The sequence below is a fragment of the Artemia sp. Qi Xiang Cuo genome, chromosome 12, assembly GCF_049724085.1.
Source record: "Artemia sp. Qi Xiang Cuo chromosome 12, ASM4972408v1, whole genome shotgun sequence".
Taxonomy (NCBI): domain Eukaryota; kingdom Metazoa; phylum Arthropoda; class Branchiopoda; order Anostraca; family Artemiidae; genus Artemia; species Artemia sp. Qi Xiang Cuo.
The window spans coordinates 17,610,014-17,630,570 of record NC_142805.1 but is presented as its reverse complement, the minus strand read 5'-3'; the positions used below and the strand labels follow the sequence as shown (position 1 = coordinate 17,630,570).

Here is a 20,557-nt window from a genome sequence, read left to right as displayed (position 1 = left end):
GGACTGGTGAATGAGCGTGGGGACACTAAGTACCCGGAACTTACCAAGCTTATCAAAGCGGTGCTGACGTTCTCGCATGGCAGCGCAGATGTTGAGCGTGGGTTCTCACGTTCTGGTAGGATTCTTGGCCTTGATGTCTGAACGCGTTCTGGATGCGAGACTCATGGTATATGCCACGTTGAGGCTTTATGGACGAAAAACAGAACATTTTGTTATTACAAAAGAGCTGTTGAATCTTGCACGTTCTGCATGGTCTTGGTATCAACTGGATGAAAAGAAAAAAGAAGAGCTATCCGAGAAGAAGAAATCAGCTTTTGAAGAGGACAGCAAGCAGAAGTTGCAGGAGGTCCACGACAAAAAGAAAGAAATAGAAGACCTGAAAAGCAAAAAAAAAAACTTAGAGCATCAGAGCAAGAAAAGAGAACAGTAGCAGATGCTCTACTTCAGGAAGCGACCGACAGAATGAAGAAGGCTGCTGAGTCCAAGAGTTCCATAGACATTGCCCTAGCTGTTTCTTTGCTCGAATGAGCTGTGAAGTCCAGAACAAGGGAAAGAGAGCGGATGGTGGAATCTGGGAGAATGGAGCAGTCTCTTGCAAAGAGAAAAACTGACCTTACATCAAAATTGATGCCCAAGAAGCAGCAAGAGTGATTCCAAATATTTTACCTGTATCAGTCAATCGTTGGCACAGCATGTGTATCTGATTTTTTACTGTTTTTTACTATTTGTACAGTTTGTATTTGAAATAAAAAAAATAAAATAAATAAATAAATGCAAAAACTCGGAAAATGACGAATTTATGTGACCGGGCATCCTACGCCATCTACCACAGATCTGATCCTGAGGACTTCCGAATCCTATATTTGGCCTATATTTGGGCCCGGGAAATCCTATAAAAAAGGACAGAGCCTATAATTTGAAACGAACCAACCTGTCCGAACCCTGCATACATTTTCACGATTCAAAGTGACAACACTGACCAAAATGTAATGCTGCCCTAAAACTTCATAATTGTGAAACACCCAAAGGAAAACCTTAGAAGTACCAGGGATAGTGAAAACAAAATCTGGCTGTTTGAACTGGTTAACTGGAAACTTACACATATATTAAAAAATTACGAAAAACTAGAAATCCCATTTCATAGGCAACGCAATAGCGCTGCCTAAGTAAAGAACGATGATGGCACAAAGTGTTATTTTTTTATTTTTTTCTCCATACCCGGTCGCTTCGTATTGAAGGAGATGTCGTAGAAACTTCGAAAAGGGCTCATTCGATTGGAAATTGGAGTGACTAGTGCCCTTTTTAATAGTCGCAAGTGATTGGAGGCCAGCTCGCCCCCCCCCATGCCCATCATTCCCCCAAATACATCCAATCAAAATTTTGAGATAGCCTATTTTGTTCAGCCTAGTTGATTTCCAGATAGAAAATATGTCTTTGAGTAGGACACTCCTCCCCAACCCTCGGGAAAGGGTTTTGAGTTATACCCTGAGGGCATATAAGAACAATGTTGGCACAATGTATTATTTATTTTTTTTCCTTTAGAGCAGGGCACTTTGTATTTAAAAAGTTATCGTAGAAACTTCGAAAAGGGCTCATTCAATCGAAAATTTGGTTGGCATGTGCCCTTTTGAATAGTCGAAAGTGATTGGAAGGGAACTAACACCCGTTCCACGCCCACCATTTACCGAAATACATCCAATCAAAATTTTGAGATAGCCATTTTGTTCAGCGTAGTTGATTTCCAGATAGAAATTATGTTTTTGAGGAGGACACTCCCCAGGGCAAGGGTTGTAAGTTATGACCTGGGGGCATCTAAGGTTTTTGTAGAAGGCGTTGTCGTAGAAACTTTAAAAAAGGCTCATTCGATTGGAAATTCGAAGGGCTAGTGCCATTTTTAATAGTCGAAAGTGATTTGAGGGCAACTAGCCCCCCTCTCACGCCCACCTTTTCCCCAAACACGTCCATTTAAATTTTTTAGATAGCCATTTTATTCAACGTAGTTGAAAGTTTTGGAAATTTGGTCTTTAAGGATGACAGCCCCTCCCCCCACAGCCCTCAGGGCAAGGGGTGTAAGTTATGCCCTGGGGGCATATAAAGTGTTTAGTGAAACCGTTGTCGTAGAAACTTCAAAAGGGCTCATTCAATTGGAAATTGAAAGGGCTAGTGCCTCTTTAATAGTTGAAAGTGATTGGATAGCGACTAACAACCCTCTCACGCCCACCATTTTCCCAAACACATCCAATGAAAATTTTGAGATATCCATTTTGTTCAACGTAGTTGAAAGTTCTGAAAATTAGGGTCTTTTAGGATGATAACCCCCCCACTCACAGTCCTCAGCGCAAGGGTTGTAAGGTATGCCCTGGGGCATATAAGGTTTTTATTGAAAGCGTTGTCATAGAAACTTCAAAAGGGCTCATTCAATTTGAAATTGAAAGGGCTAGTGCCTTTTTAAACACAAACACATCCAATCAAAATTTTCAGATTGCCATTTTTTTCAACGTAGTAGGAAGTTCTGAAAATTAGGTCTTTGAGAATGACAGCCCCCCCCCCCAGCACTCAGGGCAAGGGTTGTAAGTTATGCTCTGGGGCTATATAAGATTCTTATTGAACGTTTTGTCGTAGAAACCTCAAAAGGGCTCTTTTGATTGGAAACTGAAGGGGCTAGGGCCATTTTTAATAGTTGAAAGTGATTGGAGAGCCACTACCGCCCCTCTCACACCCACCATCTCCCCAAACGTATCCAATCAAAATTTTGACATGGCCATTTTGTTTAACGTAGTTGAAAGTTACGGACATTTGGTCTTACAGGACTACAACCACACCAATAACCCTTAGGGTAAGGTTTGTAATTTATGCCCTGGGGGCGTATAAGATGCTTATAGAAAGCGTTGCCATTTCCAAAAGGGCTAATTCGATTGGAAATCGAAAGGCCTAGTGCCCTTTTTAATAGTCGAAAGTGATTGGAGGGCAACTAATTCCCCTCCCAATCCCACCCTCCCATTTGCCCATTATGTGTAAAAACTAAATGTTGCCTTAAGATTTAATCAAAATGCACAGTGTTAATGCTAATTTCCAATAAGTCATCTCCAGCAGTATCCCGAGAGCGACTGAGGGTATTATGTTCAAACTTTCGGGGCTACTTCTGCTCTTAAAATTTAACCTAATCAAAATAGCGTAAGTGTATCCAAGCTGTCAAAGAAAGTAAACAGATTTTTTTGCCAATGGTATCAAGTTTTCCACTTCAGGTCAACTAGAGGAGGTATGAAACTAAGATGAACAGTACTATTTGTGTCCAGATTTTTAAAAGGGTGTATGTTGTTAAAAATTGTTGAAAATTTTTCTCCAGCATACAAATAGCAGGCCAAACTATAAAGTCTAAAAAAAAACGAAAACATTTAAAGTATTATTTTCTTTTTCCCTGAAAAGATTATGTCAATATAAAACGAACAGCAATTAGTTAAAAAAAGATTTTCCACAAAATAAGTTTTTCAAAGAAAAGTAAAGAACTTCATTAAACAAAAAATGAGCAAAAAGTAAAATTATATAAACTACCAAGCGTGAAACTACCACAAATCAGCATCGATAAATAAACGAAACCCAAAACGAGCAGAAATTAAAATAAATAACCGAATCAAACTCAGAACGAGCAGAAAATAACATACGTTGGGCGCAAAAGCCCTATGCCTTCCCAAGGCCAGAACGAAATTTGCACTTTACTGAAAAAATACAAATGAATGTGCATTGTCAGTTTAATATACATGTACTGATATTTAGTAATCAAAGTGGTAATATTATTTGATTTATTAAAGTTATAAAAGTAAAAACATTTATATTTTTTCAGTAAAGTGCAAATTATGTTCTGGCCTTGGGAGGGCATAGGTAGATTTTGTTTTGGAGTTTAAAAGTGTATTATTGAATAAACAATGACTGTAACAGTAACAGAAAGGACTCGCCACAGAACAAACACGAAAAACGTCAAACAATATGAAATCGAAGAACGACGGCATTTTGGAATATTTTTAACTTTTCATTTGAATCTATTATTTGAGGTACTCTTATCTCTAATATTGCATGTTTTCTACCACATTTCTGCTAGCCGTTCCTTTTATAATAGTAAAGTATTCATTTATAGTTTGACTCAGGCCGTGCCATATGTGGTTTGATTATTTATCATTATATGAATAATAATTTTATTGAAATAATATATAAACCTTTATCGTTTTCATATATTGAGAGATAAGATTATATTGATTTTCCAAAAACTGACACAAGCTCTAATTGAGCCGAATTCGTTTCTTATGTTAAAGTAAAAGAAAACAAAACAGAAAAAACCAAGCCAGCAATACAAATCTTCAAAATTAGTCAAACAAGAAATTTATCAAACATAAAAATGATCAATAAAAAATTAAACCAAATTAGCCTTAAATAACATTCGAAAATTGTATGTCCAAAAACTAATAATGAACTTTTACAATTAATGGCAAAAAACTAAAGAGGGGGTGGGAGTGGGGGTGATAAAATCATTCTATATTGACAATCAGTAGATATTAAAAAATAGTCAAATAATGCAAAAATCAAAATATTTGGATCCAAAAACATAATAGAAGTCAAAATCATTAAGGATAAGAGAAAACATCAGAACTATTGATAACTAAAGAAAGATTGTTTAAATACTGGATTAATAATAGAGCCCAAAAATCGAAACGCACTCACACACGCACAAAAAAAGTGGAGCCAGTTTTTTAAACTGAAAGTAAGGAGCGACATTAAATCTTAAAACGAACAGAAATTATTCCGTATATGAAAGAGGCTGTGCCCTCCTCAACGCCTCGCTCTTTACGCTAAAGTTCGACTTTCTCACAACTCTTTTTTTAAACAATAAAAACTTTAGCGTAAAGAGCGAGGCGTTGAGGAGGGCACAGCCTCTTTCATATACGGAATAATTTCTGTTCGTTTTAAGATTTAATGTCGCTCCTTACTTTCAGTTTAAAAAACTTTTTTTTATTTAAAGGCTGGGAAAGCGGGGGTTGGGGGGCGGCAGCCCCCCAACTGTGCCTCCTAATCCCTGTACGTTTTAAGGTTCGACCTTGTAACTCAGCCTCTTTAACTCTTTAGAAAACGTAGTTTTTTTCAAATAATCAAATATAAGGAATTATAATAAATGTGTTAATCCGGGTTGCAGTCGTACCTAGAAACTTAGTAAGAGACGATCACGTCCAAAACTTAGAAATATAATAGCTTATAACTCCTAAAACTAGAGTCAGATATAAACAAGTAATGCACAATTAGAACCGTCTTGTCCGAAAGGCTGCGAAAGCGGGGGTTTGGGGGCGGCAGCCCCCAACTGTGCGTCCTAATCCCTGTACGTTTTAAGGTTCGACCTTGTAACTCAGCCTGTTTAACTCTATAGAAAACGTAGTTTTTTTCAAATAATTTCTGCACGTTTTTGTACAGTTTATTACTTATTATTGCTTGACTAACTGTTAGCTGATCGTGTCAGGAGTTAAAGTTGGGGGCTGCCGCCCCCAAACCCCCGCTCTTGAACATTCTTGTGTTAAGGCTTTTAATTCATGAATACTCAAATCACGTCGTACAGGGTGCCTCCTAATCCCTGTACGTTTTAAGGTTCGAACTTGTGACTCAGCCTCTTTAACAGCCCCCCAACTGTGCCTCCTCATCCCTGTACGTTTTAAGGGTTGACCTTACATTTTAAAGTTCGAACTTGTGACTCAGCCTCTTTAACAGCTCCCCAACTGTGCATCCTAATTCCTGTACGTTTTAAGGGTCGACCTTGTAACCCAGCCTCTTTAACTCTTTAGAAAAGATATTTTTTTCAAATAATTTAAAAAAGAAACCGAGTTTCTTTTTAAACTTTAAATTCAGTATATAAAAAATTTGCTCTGACGGTGAATCGAACCCGGGTTTTCCGCCTGACAGTCTGGAGTATCAACCGCTGGACTAAAGAGACACAATTGTAATTGTTTTTTAGTAAATGAAACCTATTTTCGACGCAAGCAAATTCCCACAAAACTTGATATTTGGTTTTTGGAAAACAGGAAAGGAGTGATCAGATTGAGCTGAAATTTCGAGGATAAGCTCCCAGGCCCCAGGAAAGCTTATCCTCTAAATTTCAACCCGATCAGACAACGTTAAAGGGGGGGTGTGGTGGGAAAAATTAACATGGGCTATTATAGGAAAACGAGGTTTTTCGTAAATGTAAATTCGGGGGATAATTTTTTCGGTCTGAAAATATCAAAAGGCCGTAACAGGTCGAATTCTGCTTCGAATGAGTCCTCATTCACCCGGATCAGTTGCCAACTGTGGCCTGTAGGCGTGGATAAGAAAAAAAAGAAATGATGAATTTTAAGTGGCTATATTTGGTTTTTTGAAAACAGGGAAGGAGTGATCGGATTGAGCTGAAATTTCGAGGATAAGCTCCCGGGCCTTAGGAAAGCTTAACCTCTAAATTTCAGCCCAATCGGACAACGTTAAAGGGGGGCTGTAGTGGGAGGGTCGAAACTTCCGGCCCAGTTTACCCCATGAAGATAAAGTCGGAGGAGGATGAAATTTTGCAAGTTTCTTAGTTTGAGCTTGGGCCACAAAATGCGATTACTGTCGTCTCTCTGCGACCTCTAGGACCTGAAATCGCTTAACATTGTGGTGGGTCGCCTCTTTATAGAGGCACAAGTGTGCCTCCTTGATAATGTTTGAAACATGCATTATTTGATTATTTGATCACTTAAAATTATTTGAACTTACGACAGCAAGGAGTTTAATTTGTTTCACTGGTATTTTGGATGGTAAAACGGTAAAAACGGTAAAAAACTGGTAAAAACGGGAGTAGATTTCAAGAACTTTATCGTTATTATATTTGATTTGGTGGTATTTCCTTTCATATTTGGATTCTTAGCTTCGTCCAAAACATGGGTTCGGTTTACAAAGTGGGCATTTTTAATATTCCTATGACATACACCAAGGATCGACAAGTCATCCACATATTTGGGTCTTTGAGAGACCTCTTTACCAATTTTATTAACCATTAGGACCAAAATTGGTCCTGAACTAGTCCCCCCGCACTGACGCCTGGATATAGCCTTAGGCTATCTACAAAATATTGCTGGTTTTGTACCCTTTTTTCGAATTGTCATTGTTTGGGATTGTGAACCGATTGTTGATGAGAAATAAGTCAAAAATATTTTGAACCAACAAAGTGATCAAACTTTCTTATGTAGCTTAGGCTCTACTTAGGCATTAGAGGTGCGGGGTTAGAGGGGGCTGGGATGTAGTTAAGTTGAAAATAATTCTTATAATCTAAAAAATATAAATTTTGTCAACATAATGCAGTTAGAACTTTGTTATTATTGTTTCTTTAGAAGAGGAGACAACTGCACTGTTACCGAAAAAATACGAAAAAGAATACAAAACAACAAGCGGAGCAAAGTTAGTGATCGATATAGTGTTTGCTATATATAGTGCTTGCTATATCTGTGTTTGCTATACGTATGTTTGGTATAGTGTTTGCTATATATAGCGTTTGATATTTAGTATTTGCTATAGGAGACTGGCATTAGGAGATTATAGGCATCAAGGCATTAGGAGAAAGGCTGGGCTTAGACGTAATTAAACAGAAAGCGAATATAGGAATTGGTAATCTTGCTGCAAGATTTCCCCTATTATGTCACTATTAAAGCAACTTCATTATTTACTTTCTTTCAGAGTGATTATTCAAGAGGAGGAAGAAGAAGAAGAAGATCGAGATCGATTACGTCGACCTCCCCTCCCCTCCAAACCCTTATGAGGATTATGACTTCAAACCGACTACAGGATTGGTAGAAATTGGGAGATACGAAGATCCTAGAAGATTTAGACACAGAGGACATTATGATGGAGGAGGGTAAGTTGGGGTTGTATTTTAAGGGTTCAAACGAACTAAGGTTTTGTGTCTGTTATTCCCGGGCTGCCATTTCACTGGCATATCGTATCGCCCTTTTTTAATGAGTGGATTTTTGGGGTTGCCGTAGTTGGTTCATGGAGGATGTCTTCTTTGGGCAGTTAAAGATTAGATTGCAATGCTGTCTATAAACGGTAAATTTTCAGGATGTATAGTGCTTGTACTTTATAGTGGTATATCTTTCTCGAATTTTATTAGACTGTTAATGAACTGGCAATTAATCTCTTCTTAGTAAATAAAATTTTTTGACTTGAAAGGAAATAGTGACACTAAAAGTTAAAATGAACGCCGGGTATCCTAAATTTGAAAAATTAAGATTGAGTTATCTAATACTCACTACTCTATACGCAAAAGTTTTAACTTGCATTTTAAAGAAAATAATTCCTATCTTCAATCAGTTACTCTATCACAATGCTTTGAGGATGACTGTACTGAGCTTAGTCTATCGGCTTCAAAATATATAGTTGACATTAAGACTAAAAAGGGCGGACATTTTCATTGAAGTTTTGGGAAAGATTTGGTAGATCAAATCACCAAAAGGGTATATTTGTTGCATTTTTACAAGTTGTCAGTAAAACACATTGTAGATATTAGGGTAAGGGGCAGAGGCTTGAGGTGCCCCTCCCCCATGTGTTTGGAATTTTACCGTTGGTCATGGAATTTTACGCGGGTTGTAACGTATACGAGAAAGCTTTGGTAAGGCTTTTTGATGCCTAAAATAGAATGACTATCACGTAATTTTTGTTCTTTTGGCTTTTGGTCCGATTTGGGCTAAAATTGTATTTTGTGGCACACTGGGGGGGGGGCGGCCTGTTTATTGAACGCTCGATTATTTTTTTGCTTATGTAAAGGGCACTAGAATTTTAAGGATATTCCGTTAAAATGCCCTTTCTCTATTTTTCACAACCATCGGTTCGATACAATCAAGCCATATCTGCATGCAACCCCCAAAAATGGAATCTCGAAAATGCAAAGAATAAACTTTGTATCCTTGGCTACCGTTTTTTCGAGGGGATGGATTTTGTCGTGGGTGAACCTTGTTGTTGGAGGATGCTCTTCTCTCTCTGAACTCAAAATCTGCTTTCAAAGTGAGGGGATCTAGCCCCCTTAGGATTATGTTAAATCTTATTAGGTGATTAATTACCCTTTACCCTTCCGAATTGATCTGGAAGACTTAAAAAGATTCTAAAGTTTAACAAAATAGTTTATTGAGGCTTGTTGTACTTCACCTCTCTTAACAGTTGACTTTTAACACTGTAGGGTACATATGTAAGACTATAAATAATTTAAGGAGATCTCAAAAGAAATCTTAATGGAGTCCGCTAAATGAAGCCGTGGAATAATTGTCTAATAAATGTCTAATAAATGTTTATTTTGTATTGACTGCAAATATATTGACAGACGTATATGAAATGAACGGAGGTATATCATTAGAAACCAAAATACTCCTTGCATTGTTTTTTGATCGAAACCAAATATTTACTTCGGGTTTTTGCTGGATAGTATTTTTTCCAAAATTAATCTTTGGGGCGTAAAAAGACAAGAGCGGTCCTATATCAAGGACGTTTCAGGTCGCTATGTCCTAATTTAATAGTGGTCTTTTATTAACGTTTGTTCTGAAATGAACTCTTCGTACTTTTGCAGTTTCTCTATTATTGAATAAAAAATGTATTTAGGTTAAAAAAAAGTCTCCTAGGGTCAACACAGCTAGGCACACTCCTCCTCCATCCCAATCTGTTCAAAGCCCGGCTCTTTACACCCTCGCAGGAAGCTCCTATTTCTCTTAAATCCTTCCTTACGACATTCTCCCACCCCAACCGAGGACGACCTGCTTTCTGTTTAGCCCTAGACAGTTGGCCGAAAAGGACAATATTTGGCGATCTGTCATCCGCAGAACGTGCCTTAGCCATCTCAACCTTTCTCTTATTATAGCCCTAGAAAGCAGGATGGAACCACACTTTTCGCACAGCCTATTGTTTGAAATACGTCTGTCGGTTACCCGAAGCAATCCATAGAAAATTTCTCTGGAAAATCTTCATCCGCTACTCGAAACAATCCATAGAAAATTTCTCTGGAAAATCGTGATCCGCTTTTAGGAGTGCATATCCTTCGGAACCATATATGACCACTGTCATCATTGTAACTTATCTTATTCTATTCTTGGTTTGCTGACTTATCTTCCTATTATTCCAACCTTTTTTCAACTGTGAAAAAAACACCCCGGGCCTTGGCAGTTCTACTTTTGACATTTCCACTCCACCCACCGTTTTTACTAATAATACCCTTTACAACAGTAAAAAAAAAGCTAAGTCTCCAACTAATATGACACCGAAAAATTGTTATGCCCTAAAAATAATTTTGCACTTAAAATACCTTCGCAATAATACCTAAAAATACCTTCACAAAGACCCTTCTGTTATAATAACCAAAGCAGACAAAAGCAATTCACTAGTTGTCATGGATATGAGAGATTATGACAACAAAATTTAGTCACATTTAAATGACCAAACCATACATGTAACTATAACTCATGATCATACTGATCAGTTTGCTGATAGAGTTATATAAATAAGTTAAAAACAAAAACATAGAATCACTTCACAATTGCATAATAAATTTTTCCTCGTGGGAGCTTTTCTCCGAAAATTTATGGATTACCAAAATTACACAAACAAAGTATTCTTTTAAGGCCTATCGTAGCATATACAAAAGCCTCTGTTTCCAATATTGTAAAAAAAATCTATGTACAGATTCCAAACTTCCAAACTCCATTCCCAAAAATCCTACATAAATAACTCCATAAATTTAGTAGAAGAACTTAAAAATGCGAATATATCAGAAAAAAACACTAGTAAATAGCTTTAACATTGTTTTCGTATATAAATATTGAGCAATTGTTTCGTATATAGCAATTGTTTCGTAATAGTGAGCAATTATTTCGTAATTGTTAGCGTATATAAATATTGAGCATTGTTTCCGTGTAATAACTGAGCAATTGTTAAAAACAAAATTGAACAAAATTATCATTTAATCGAATATTGGGAAACAGGGATAGATTGTGACGTTTTAATGGCCTTGGTTAAACTTTGTAACAAGTATTAGAGTCTTGGTTGAACCTTTTTGAAGTAATGATTCTGGGACGGTTTTAATTTTTAATTTTAGTTTCCAGTCAATCAATTATTTTATTAATACTAAAAAAACTATTACAAACGTAAAGAGGTTATCGTAAAGAGGTCCAAGAAGCTTGGCTTGTAATGGACCGCACAAAACAAAAAATAAAACGCTTTTATAAAACGCATACAATAAGAAAACACTTGGAACAAGACAAGGACATTTAACAGATAGGATATTCTAAGATCGGATTTTATTGTCTTATTTTATTTATAAGTGTTTTGCTGAAGACGGTTCTTGGATATAGAGCCGAAATATCCATTTAAGGTTTGAACGACTATAACTGTCTTGGAAATTCCCTATTGTTTTGCCTGTTGTTTGTTTTTATGATGGAAAGGCAGTTTGGTCTTCGTCCTTATTCTGTACTTGCTTCTTATTTAAAGTTACTTGATTTGTACAGAACAGTAAAGTCTATAATAAAAGGCTATTGGTCCAGGGTTAGAATTTCTGGTTAGTCACCAGGGAATCTTGAGTTCAATTCCCGTGCCAGCAGCAATTTTTTTAAGAAACTGAGCAGTTTTTTTCAGGAATTTGAACAGTTTAAAGTAAAAACTCTTATTTCTAGTAATTTTTGTTGTTTTTAAGCTTTATTTGCATATTCAATTTAAGTTTTACCTGTTTTAAGATTTATTTATTCATTTTCATGTAATTTTTTCTTTACCTGAACAATACAAAATTGTGTAATTTCTTTGGAATGACGGTAACGAATCAGTTAGTTTTTTTGTTTTTTTTCTTATTGGTAATAGTACCGAGGAAGTGATTGTTGAGTATTGGTTGAGAATCTATTCGAAAGGAAGTTTTATTGGCTTTGAATTATCTTATTCGCTTGACTTTTAATTAACTTTCACGAACTCGGAGAAAAGGCTCTGGCCAGTTTGGTCTGGAAGTGTCGTACCAGGGTTGGAAGGTCTACCGAGTCTCTGGGGAATCTTGGGTTCAACTTTCATCCGATTTTCGCGAAGCAATTATCTTTCTTTAATTTGATCCAAGAGATGCGAGATTGTGTGTTTTCTTTGGAAGGACAATTGTGTCAAACCACCGGTCGTTAATTATTGGGAGAGGGCTTATTTGAACGCAATCTCTAGTGCCTTTTAAGTAACAATAGTCGCGTCAAAGAACGGTGCCGCTCATGCTGCGCGAACAACAGTTTACGAAACTAAGAGAGGAAAGGAAATAGTAAATGAAAAATAAAATAAAAAAAGGTGAGAAAACGAGGATTTTATGGCTGACAAAATCCTTGTTTTCTCACCTCTTTTTATTACAATTTTCATTTATTATCTCCTTTCCTCTCTTAGTTTCATATGTAATGTATAGCCAGTGTGGTCTTAGAATTTATTTAAAATTATGTTTACATTACTAAAGTATTATCTATTGTCAAAAACTCTTGGTGTCACAAAAGAAGAAATAGAGCCTCACGTATTTGGCCCTTTATGTATATTTGATATGGTTGTCGGCTACAAAGACGAATATTAGAATCAGAATCATTATTCCCCGTGTTCAAAAAGTATTCATAAACGTTCATTCTTTCTTGTGTATTTTTACTTACATCAGATTCCTTTCAGAAACAAATGTGCCATCGAATTCTACCCACTTTTTTGCCATAATTACATCCTTCTACAACTCACTGCTTATTGTAAATTAAAAGTTGCATTCCGATTGGAGTTATAAAAACATTCAATTTCTTACTATTTTCCCAGCCTTAAAACAGACTGTTGGTTGTGTAAACGTCAAAATTCCCAATTTTTTTCCAAACTTTAAATTAAAATCAATTATTCATGAGGCTTAGTTTCTGTATTTTGACTTACCGTAGCACTTGTGTAAATATAACTAAATAAATATAGATAGAAGAATCGTAAAAAGTCCCGTGATGGCACAATGGGATTGACCTCTGCATGGTAATACGGGACCCGGAATTCGACCATAGTGCAGCAACCCTTCATATGGCCCGGAATTGGATTTTGGTCATGAGATTAAGCAAATCGTCCACATAATAATCGAAACAAAAAAAGGATTGTAATGCGGTAACGTATATTTGTTTATACTAATGAAAAAAGCAACTCCCCCTTCCCCCCCCCCCAAAAAAAAGAAACAGCGAATAATTCTTGGACATGATTTATGTTAGGATTATTAATTACGTTAAAGGACATAGTTTCCTGGAAGATAATTTAAGAACATCTTTCACTTAATTGACCGTGGTGTGTTGGATACGGTATATAAAACATTTGGCGAGAAACTTGCTACTTGTCTTGTAAAAAGACCCAGCAACCAAAACGTCTGACTCGACGCCCTATGCACCAGCAATGGATCTGGAGGATTTTTATCCTTTTATTTATTTGTATAAAATGCCATGTCGCCTATACTTAAATTATTCCCATAATTATAGTCCAATTTTAATTAGGTACAGAGGATACCGTCATCGAGGTGACATGCGGAATCGAGGGTCAAGATATAGCCCAGGCAGGGATCGAAATCGTCGGGACAGATCTTACACTCCAAGAAAATCAGAACGACGGCGAAGTTATTCATCTGGGTCCTCATACTCATCCTCGTAAGTATAGTACATTTTTTTTATGGGATTCCTCGTGAAAGATAGAAAACAGTGCTACCTTTAGGAGCTTAATCAGATAGTAATCTTGCATCAACTAAAGCTAGGTTCTCACAGAAGTTGGATTTTGCTTCAGTGGCTGGTTTTTTTTTTACGTCGGCTGATTAATATAATATCTTCTTGCACGTGAAGTTTTGTTCACCTTTGTTTTGTAGCAGCTTAATCAGGGTTTCACAAGGGTCTGATAGAAATAAAATCTCGGCAGCCGGTTTTCACGTCGGTTGATTGATTAAATGTCTTCTTCAGGGCAAATATCTGCTTCACTTTTTTTAGATGTGCAGTAGCTTGTGCATAGAGTTATCTTACATCAAAAATACCGAAGCTGGGCTCTGCAAAGAATTGAATTTTGTTTCGACTGCCAGATCTCAAGGATGCCAGACCCGGGATTTTTTTCGGAGGGGGTTTTACTGAAAGAAAATTTTTTGGGGGGATTTTACACAAAAAACCTAAAAAAACACATAAAAATTTGTTTATGTTCATGTTTGTTACGTTTTTACGAGTCAGACAAACATTTTGGGGGGGGGGAGGGGGTCCGAACCCCTCCCCCCTCCCCCCCCCCGGATAGGGCCTTGCCAGATCTCTTATCGCCAAAATAATAAAATGCCTTCTTCTGGATGAACTTATGCTTGATTCTGTAGCAACTTGGTGAGAGGAATACATCATACAGAGTTGCTGAAGTTTGGCTCAGAATTTTGTCAAATTTCGCTCTAGTAGCTCGACGTCTTGTTGGCTGAGAAAAAAAAAAATGCTTTTTGCATGTTAGTATTTGCCTTGGTTCAGTGTAAACGTGGTGGCATAATCGGAGGAACATTATCTTACGTGACTATGCATCAACAGAAGTTGAATCTCGCTTTGGTGCACGGATTTCACTTGGCCCAGTGAATTAAATGTCTTCAGTGCAGCGAATATTTTGTTTGCTCCTGTTTAACCTGTGCCACAATGAAAAGATTGTCTTTTATCAGTGGCACAGAAGCTAGGGTTGGACTGGATCCGAATTTAGCTTTGCAGACCAAATTTCACATCGCAAAGTGAAAAAAAAGTCTTCTTTCGGGCAGATATTCGCTTTGTCTCTGTCTAAATCAGTAGCAGCATTGTAGCTAAGATTTTATTATGTGAAGATACTAAAGCTAGGTTATTACTGGGCTCAAATTTTCATTTGCTTGCAGGATTTCATGCCACCGGTGAAGAAATCTTCTTGTGTGTAAATTTTTGGCTAGCTTTTGTTTGAGCATGTAGTATATCATTATACGAGAAGGATTGCATTAGGTAATTCTAATAGGAGTCGAATTTTTCTTTGACAGCCGGATTTCGTGTCACCATGAAAAATAAAATCTACTTTCGGGTGAGCATTTAATTAGATTCTGTTTAAATATAGTTTAGCGTAATCTTACTTTTCTTACTTTTCTTCCTTTTTTTTTTTTTTTTTTTTTTTTTTTTTTTTTCCTGCTCAGAAGGTGAAACACTAAATAGTGGAATACTTTTTTTTCTCCACTGAAGATCAATCTACAAAATGTTCACAAAATAATTTGCATCTCCAAAGCTGTCTCTTTAGTAAAAAAGTTGAAAACCTAACCCAAATCGGTGGGTATATATAAAGGAAAAGTCGATAAATATTGTAGCTTTAACCTTGCTACCGCTTTATTCCTGTTGAATGAGGCAATCTGTATATTATACATTATTCCAGATCTGCGTAGTTTGTTTTGGACACTGTTTTCATCCTTATTCTTCGACTCTTAACCCTATTCTTCGACTCTTAACCCTAATCTTTGACTTTGCTATAAAGTAAACTCTGCGGAAGGTTGTTTCAAATGGACCAAAAACAAATGAGCCTTGCCAGTCGTTTTAAAACTGAAAGCTGACCTTGAAGATGTGCCGTGGTTTTTTAAAACCTGTGGTTTTTTGTGCACGTTTTAAATTAATTTTATTTGACTTTCTAAAGACAAAAAAGGAAGAAGACATGACACATTGTTTCAAAGCATAGCAGCAGATTGTTCTGTAGTTTTTAGTTTCGCCAATGAAGCAAATTTGGAATCCTTTATTTGTGATATATCTATTTCAAAGCATGATTTTATAAGTTTTCTTTTGGTTATTTCAGAATCAAAAACATTTTAGGAAATTATCACATTTTCGTTAGTGTTGCCACGTTGAACCATGGAAATATATAAGCGAAACTAATTCACTAAATTAGACAGCGCTTTTAGTCTTTAAAAATTCAAACATTAACAATCTGTTGATACCCGAAAACGAATACACCTTCAAAGAAAGCTGCAGCTTTTCCGGCTGTCTGGTGCCATCTATTTTTAGCTTATTGTTTCCTGATTTTTCATCCATATTTTTTTTGGGGGGGGGGGGGCTGTAACCAAAAACTGGATAACTGCATATGGAGGTCATATGGAGTTCAAAATTTTGAGTGGTTTATCCACTTATCACATGGATATCTGTTGCCAAGTTTTTAGATGGTGGTTTCCTGTGATTACTTCAGCTTCAGCCACAATTTTTTTGGATCCAATTTTATGAGACGCTATCTAAAATAGTCATTTTTAAGATTGGAAACATCAGGTCTAAGGCAACCGTGTCCAAAAACTGGAAAACCCCTGTGACCTTGAATGGTAGTCAAAACGAGGACGTTCCATCATTCAGTCATAATTTGGCTAAGAGATGAACGGAGCTTGGGATTTCTCAGAGGAGATCGGGAGTCGTATGAAACGTCTCTGAACAGCTCAAGAACTTCCTTTGGAGTTTCAGCGAAATCTCTCCACGCACAAAGCTCCGAGTTTACGAAGCCATGGTACTCTTTGTTCCTCTACGAAGTCATGTTACTATGGGTGTAAAACCTGGTCCCTGCATGCAGCGGTAGCGTCAAATTTCCAAAAAAATCTCTAGGCAATTTTCCGGAGATTTAGGACATTATCTAGGAGATTCACAGTTACGTTCGAAACTGGCGAAGATCAGTTCCTAGGCTAGCCAAATTTCCCTCTTGAAATCAGTCTTCTTCTTTTTTAAATTTTACTAACACTTTTTTAGGGTTCGATTCTTTTATATCTTTTATTATTTTGGTATATATATATATATATATTTTTCAAGGAAGTGATCGTTGGGGGGTAGATTTGACCCCTACTAAGTATCTCAGCTTCTAACTTTACTGTGGTTCACTTTCGTTGAATGCAGCATTTGTAATTATTAGGACTGTAATAATTATCAGATTTCTTTCCCTTATTAATTATCAAAGCTTACAAGTCTTTTAAAAAGTTATCATTTGAGGGCTAGACTTAGTTTTGCATTGTGAGATTAAAGTGTCTGACAGTTTCTGAACTGCTACTTTCTCTTAATATTCTCTGTCTACTTTTGTTCAGCCGAGTAATTCTTCTCTATTAATTCTTCCTTTCTTTGTTTTTTTTCTTGAATATATGTATTGTGTTATTTTTCAGTTCTTCACGGTCAAGGTCTAGCTCATATAGTGGTAGTTCAAGTAGAAGCTCTAGTAGAAGTAGAACAAGGTCCCCGAGTCCTAGAAGAAGAAGAGGGCCAGCCGTTCGTGGTGGGCGTGGAGGAAGAGGGGGACGATTTAGTCCACGTAAGCTAAATTTTTATATTCATGATATTATAAATGCTCGTTTAGGTTGGTCCTCCATTTTAACCTTCCTTGACAAATACAACGTCCTTAAAGACCACATTTCTTGACATTTTCTTCTAATTTCTCTGATAACGCTGAAGAATTGAGTCGATTTGCCTCCCAAAATATTTAGTCCACGTAAGCGGAATTTTTATATTCATGAGATTATAAATGCTCATTTTTATAGATTGATCGTACATCACCAGACTTTAAATGTCGGTAAAATTACGTTGATCAGAATAACGCTGGCCCATGATAATTTTTGAATTCTCGTGGGTAGAAAGAAGATTGTTTCCACTCGTGGAGCTTAGTGGCATTTACTTAGTGGCATTGCTTAGTGGCATGTTAAACCAACCGATTTTTATAAGTTGGTTGTATGCATAGAGTATAGAAATTTATAAGAGTAGAAAGTGGCACTAGTGTCTAAAAATAAATCACTAATGCCATCTAACATCTAGTGACTTTGCTCCATTTTAACCTTCCTTGACAAAAACAACGTCCTTAACGACCACATTTTTCGACATTTTCTTATAATTTCTCTGATAGCGCTGAAGAATTGAGTCGATTTGCCTCCCAAAATATTTAGTCCACGTAAGCTGAATTTTTATATTCATGAGATTATAAATGCTCATTTTTATAGATTGATCGTACATCACCAGACTTTAAATGTCGGTAAAATTACGTTGATCAGAATAACGTTGGCCCATGATAATTTTTGAATTCCTGTGGGTAGAAAGAAGATTGTTTCCACTCGTGGAGCTTAGTGGCATTGCTTAGTGGCATGTTAAACCAACTGATTTTTATAAGTTGGTTGTATGCATAGAGTATAGAAATTTATAAGAGTAGAAAGTGGCACTAGTGTCTAAAAATAAATCACTAATGCCATCTAACATCTAGTGACTTTGCTCCATTTTAACCTTCCTTGACAAAAACAACGTCCTTAACGACCACATTTTTCGACATTTTCTTCTAATTTCTCTGATAGCGCTGAAGAATTGAGTCGATTTGCCTCCCAAAATATTTAGTCCACGTAAGCTGAATTTTTATATTCATGAGATTATAAATGCTCATTTTTATAGATTGATCGCACATCACCAGACTTTAAATGTCGGTAAAATTACGTTGATCAGAATAACGTTGGCCCATGATAATTTTTGAATTCCTGTGGGTAGAAAGGAGATTGTTTCCACTCGTGGAGCTTAGTGGCATTTACTTAGTGGCATGTTAAATCAACTGATTTTTATAAGTTGGTTGTATGCATAGAGTATAGAAATTTATAAGAGTAGAAAGTGGCACTAGTGTCTAAAAATAAATCACTAATGCCATCTAACATCTAGTGACTTTGCTCCATTTTAACCTTCCTTGACAAAAACAACGTCCTTAACGACCACATTCTTCGACATTTTCTTCTAATTTCTATGATAGCGCTGAAGAATTGAGTCGATTTGTCTCCCAAAATATTCGTTTGGATCGTCCAGTATTTTCATTAGCTTTAAAAGGGCGTTTTTGATCCTTATTTCTTCAAATTTGAATTTGTTATGGTAGATTAATGTAGAAAGGTAAAGATTACGGCATTGAATTTTACAATCTCTACCGGCGATGCTAATCTCCGCTTCATGGCTCTTCGGTCATGAAATGCATTAGGGGGTTGGGGTGAGCCATCCTTTGCTTTCATCCTTTGCTTTTCATTTATAAGAGTAGAAAGTGGCACTAGTGTCTAAAAATAAATCACTAATGCCATCTAACATCTAGTGACTTTGCTCCATTTTAACCTTCCTTGACAAAAACAACGTCCTTAACGACCACATTTTTCGACATTTTCTTCTAATTTCTCTGATAGCGCTGAAGAATTGAGTCGATTTGCCTCCCAAAATATTTAGTCCACGTAAGCTGAATTTTTATATTCATGAGATTATAAATGCTCATTTTTATAGATTGATCGTACATCACCAGACTTTAAATGTCGGTAAAATTACGTTGATCAGAATAACGTTGGCCCATGATAATTTTTGAATTCCTGTGGGTAGAAAGAAGATTGTTTCCACTCGTGGAGCTTAGTGGCATGTTAAACCAACTGATTTTTATAAGTTGGTTGTATGCATAGAGTATAGAAATTTATAAGAGTAGAAAGTGGCACTAGTGTCTAAAAATAAATCACTAATGCCATCTAACATCTAGTGACTTTGCTCCATTTTAACCTTCCTTGACAAAAACAACGTCCTTAACGACCACATTTTTCGACATTTTCTTCTAATTTCTCTGATAGCGCTGAAGAATTGAGTCGATTTGCCTCCCAAAATATTTAGTCCACGTAAGCTGAATTTTTATATTCATGAGATTATAAATGCTCATTTTTATAGATTGATCGCACATCACCAGACTTTAAATGTCGGTAAAATTACGTTGATCAGAATAACGTTGGCCCATGATAATTTTTGAATTCCTGTGGGTAGAAAGGAGATTGTTTCCACTCGTGGAGCTTAGTGGCATTTACTTAGTGGCATTGCTTAGTGGCATGTTAAATCAACTGATTTTTATAAGTTGGTTGTATGCATAGAGTATAGAAATTTATAAGAGTAGAAAGTGGCACTAGTGTCTAAAAATAAATCACTAATGCCATCTAACATCTAGTGACTTTGCTCCATTTTAACCTTCCTTGACAAAAACAACGTCCTTAACGACCACATTCTTCGACATTTTCTTCTAAGTTCTATGATAGCGCTGAAGAATTGAGTCGATTTGCCTCCCAAAATATTCGTTTGGATCGTCCAGTATTTTCATTAGCCTTAAAAGGGCGTTTTTGATCCTTATTTCTTCAAATTTGAATTTGTTATGGTAGATTAATGTAGAAAGGTAAAGATTACGGCATTGAATTTTACAATCTCTGCCGGCGATGCTAATCTCCGCTTCATGGCTCTTCGGTCATGAAATGCATTAGGGGGTTGGGGTGAGCCATCCTTTGCTTTCATCCTGTGCAGATCGATATAGTTAACGAAGTTGTTTTAGCCTACCTCAACTGATTAAGTGATTGTCTTTTCGAATATTTTAAAAAGTAATTCGAGGAAAAGAAACTCAAGTATTGGCACTAGCAGACTTAATAGCTTAAAGTTAACTAGCCTAATTTACCGGCTAAGATGTCCTTAACCTAACAGGCTTTCCGCAGACCATATTTTGACTAAAAACTATACTTGAAAGCAAAAGACATGGGTCAAAAACC

General features: G+C 36.5%; 1 protein-coding gene across 1 annotated transcript in view; it reads left to right on the top strand.

The window, feature by feature from the left end:
* The first annotated feature begins 76 nt into the window (after nucleotides 1–76).
* LOC148945853 (uncharacterized) overlaps nucleotides 77–20,557 on the top strand; it is a 52,339-nt gene continuing 31,858 nt past the window's right edge. The window contains exons 1-4 of the mRNA XM_089097527.1: nucleotides 77–346; nucleotides 7,731–7,894; nucleotides 13,521–13,670; nucleotides 17,156–17,301. Coding sequence (XP_088953653.1) covers nucleotides 77–346; nucleotides 7,731–7,894; nucleotides 13,521–13,670; nucleotides 17,156–17,301 — 730 coding nt within the window. The remainder of the gene's footprint in view (nucleotides 347–7,730; nucleotides 7,895–13,520; nucleotides 13,671–17,155; nucleotides 17,302–20,557) is intronic.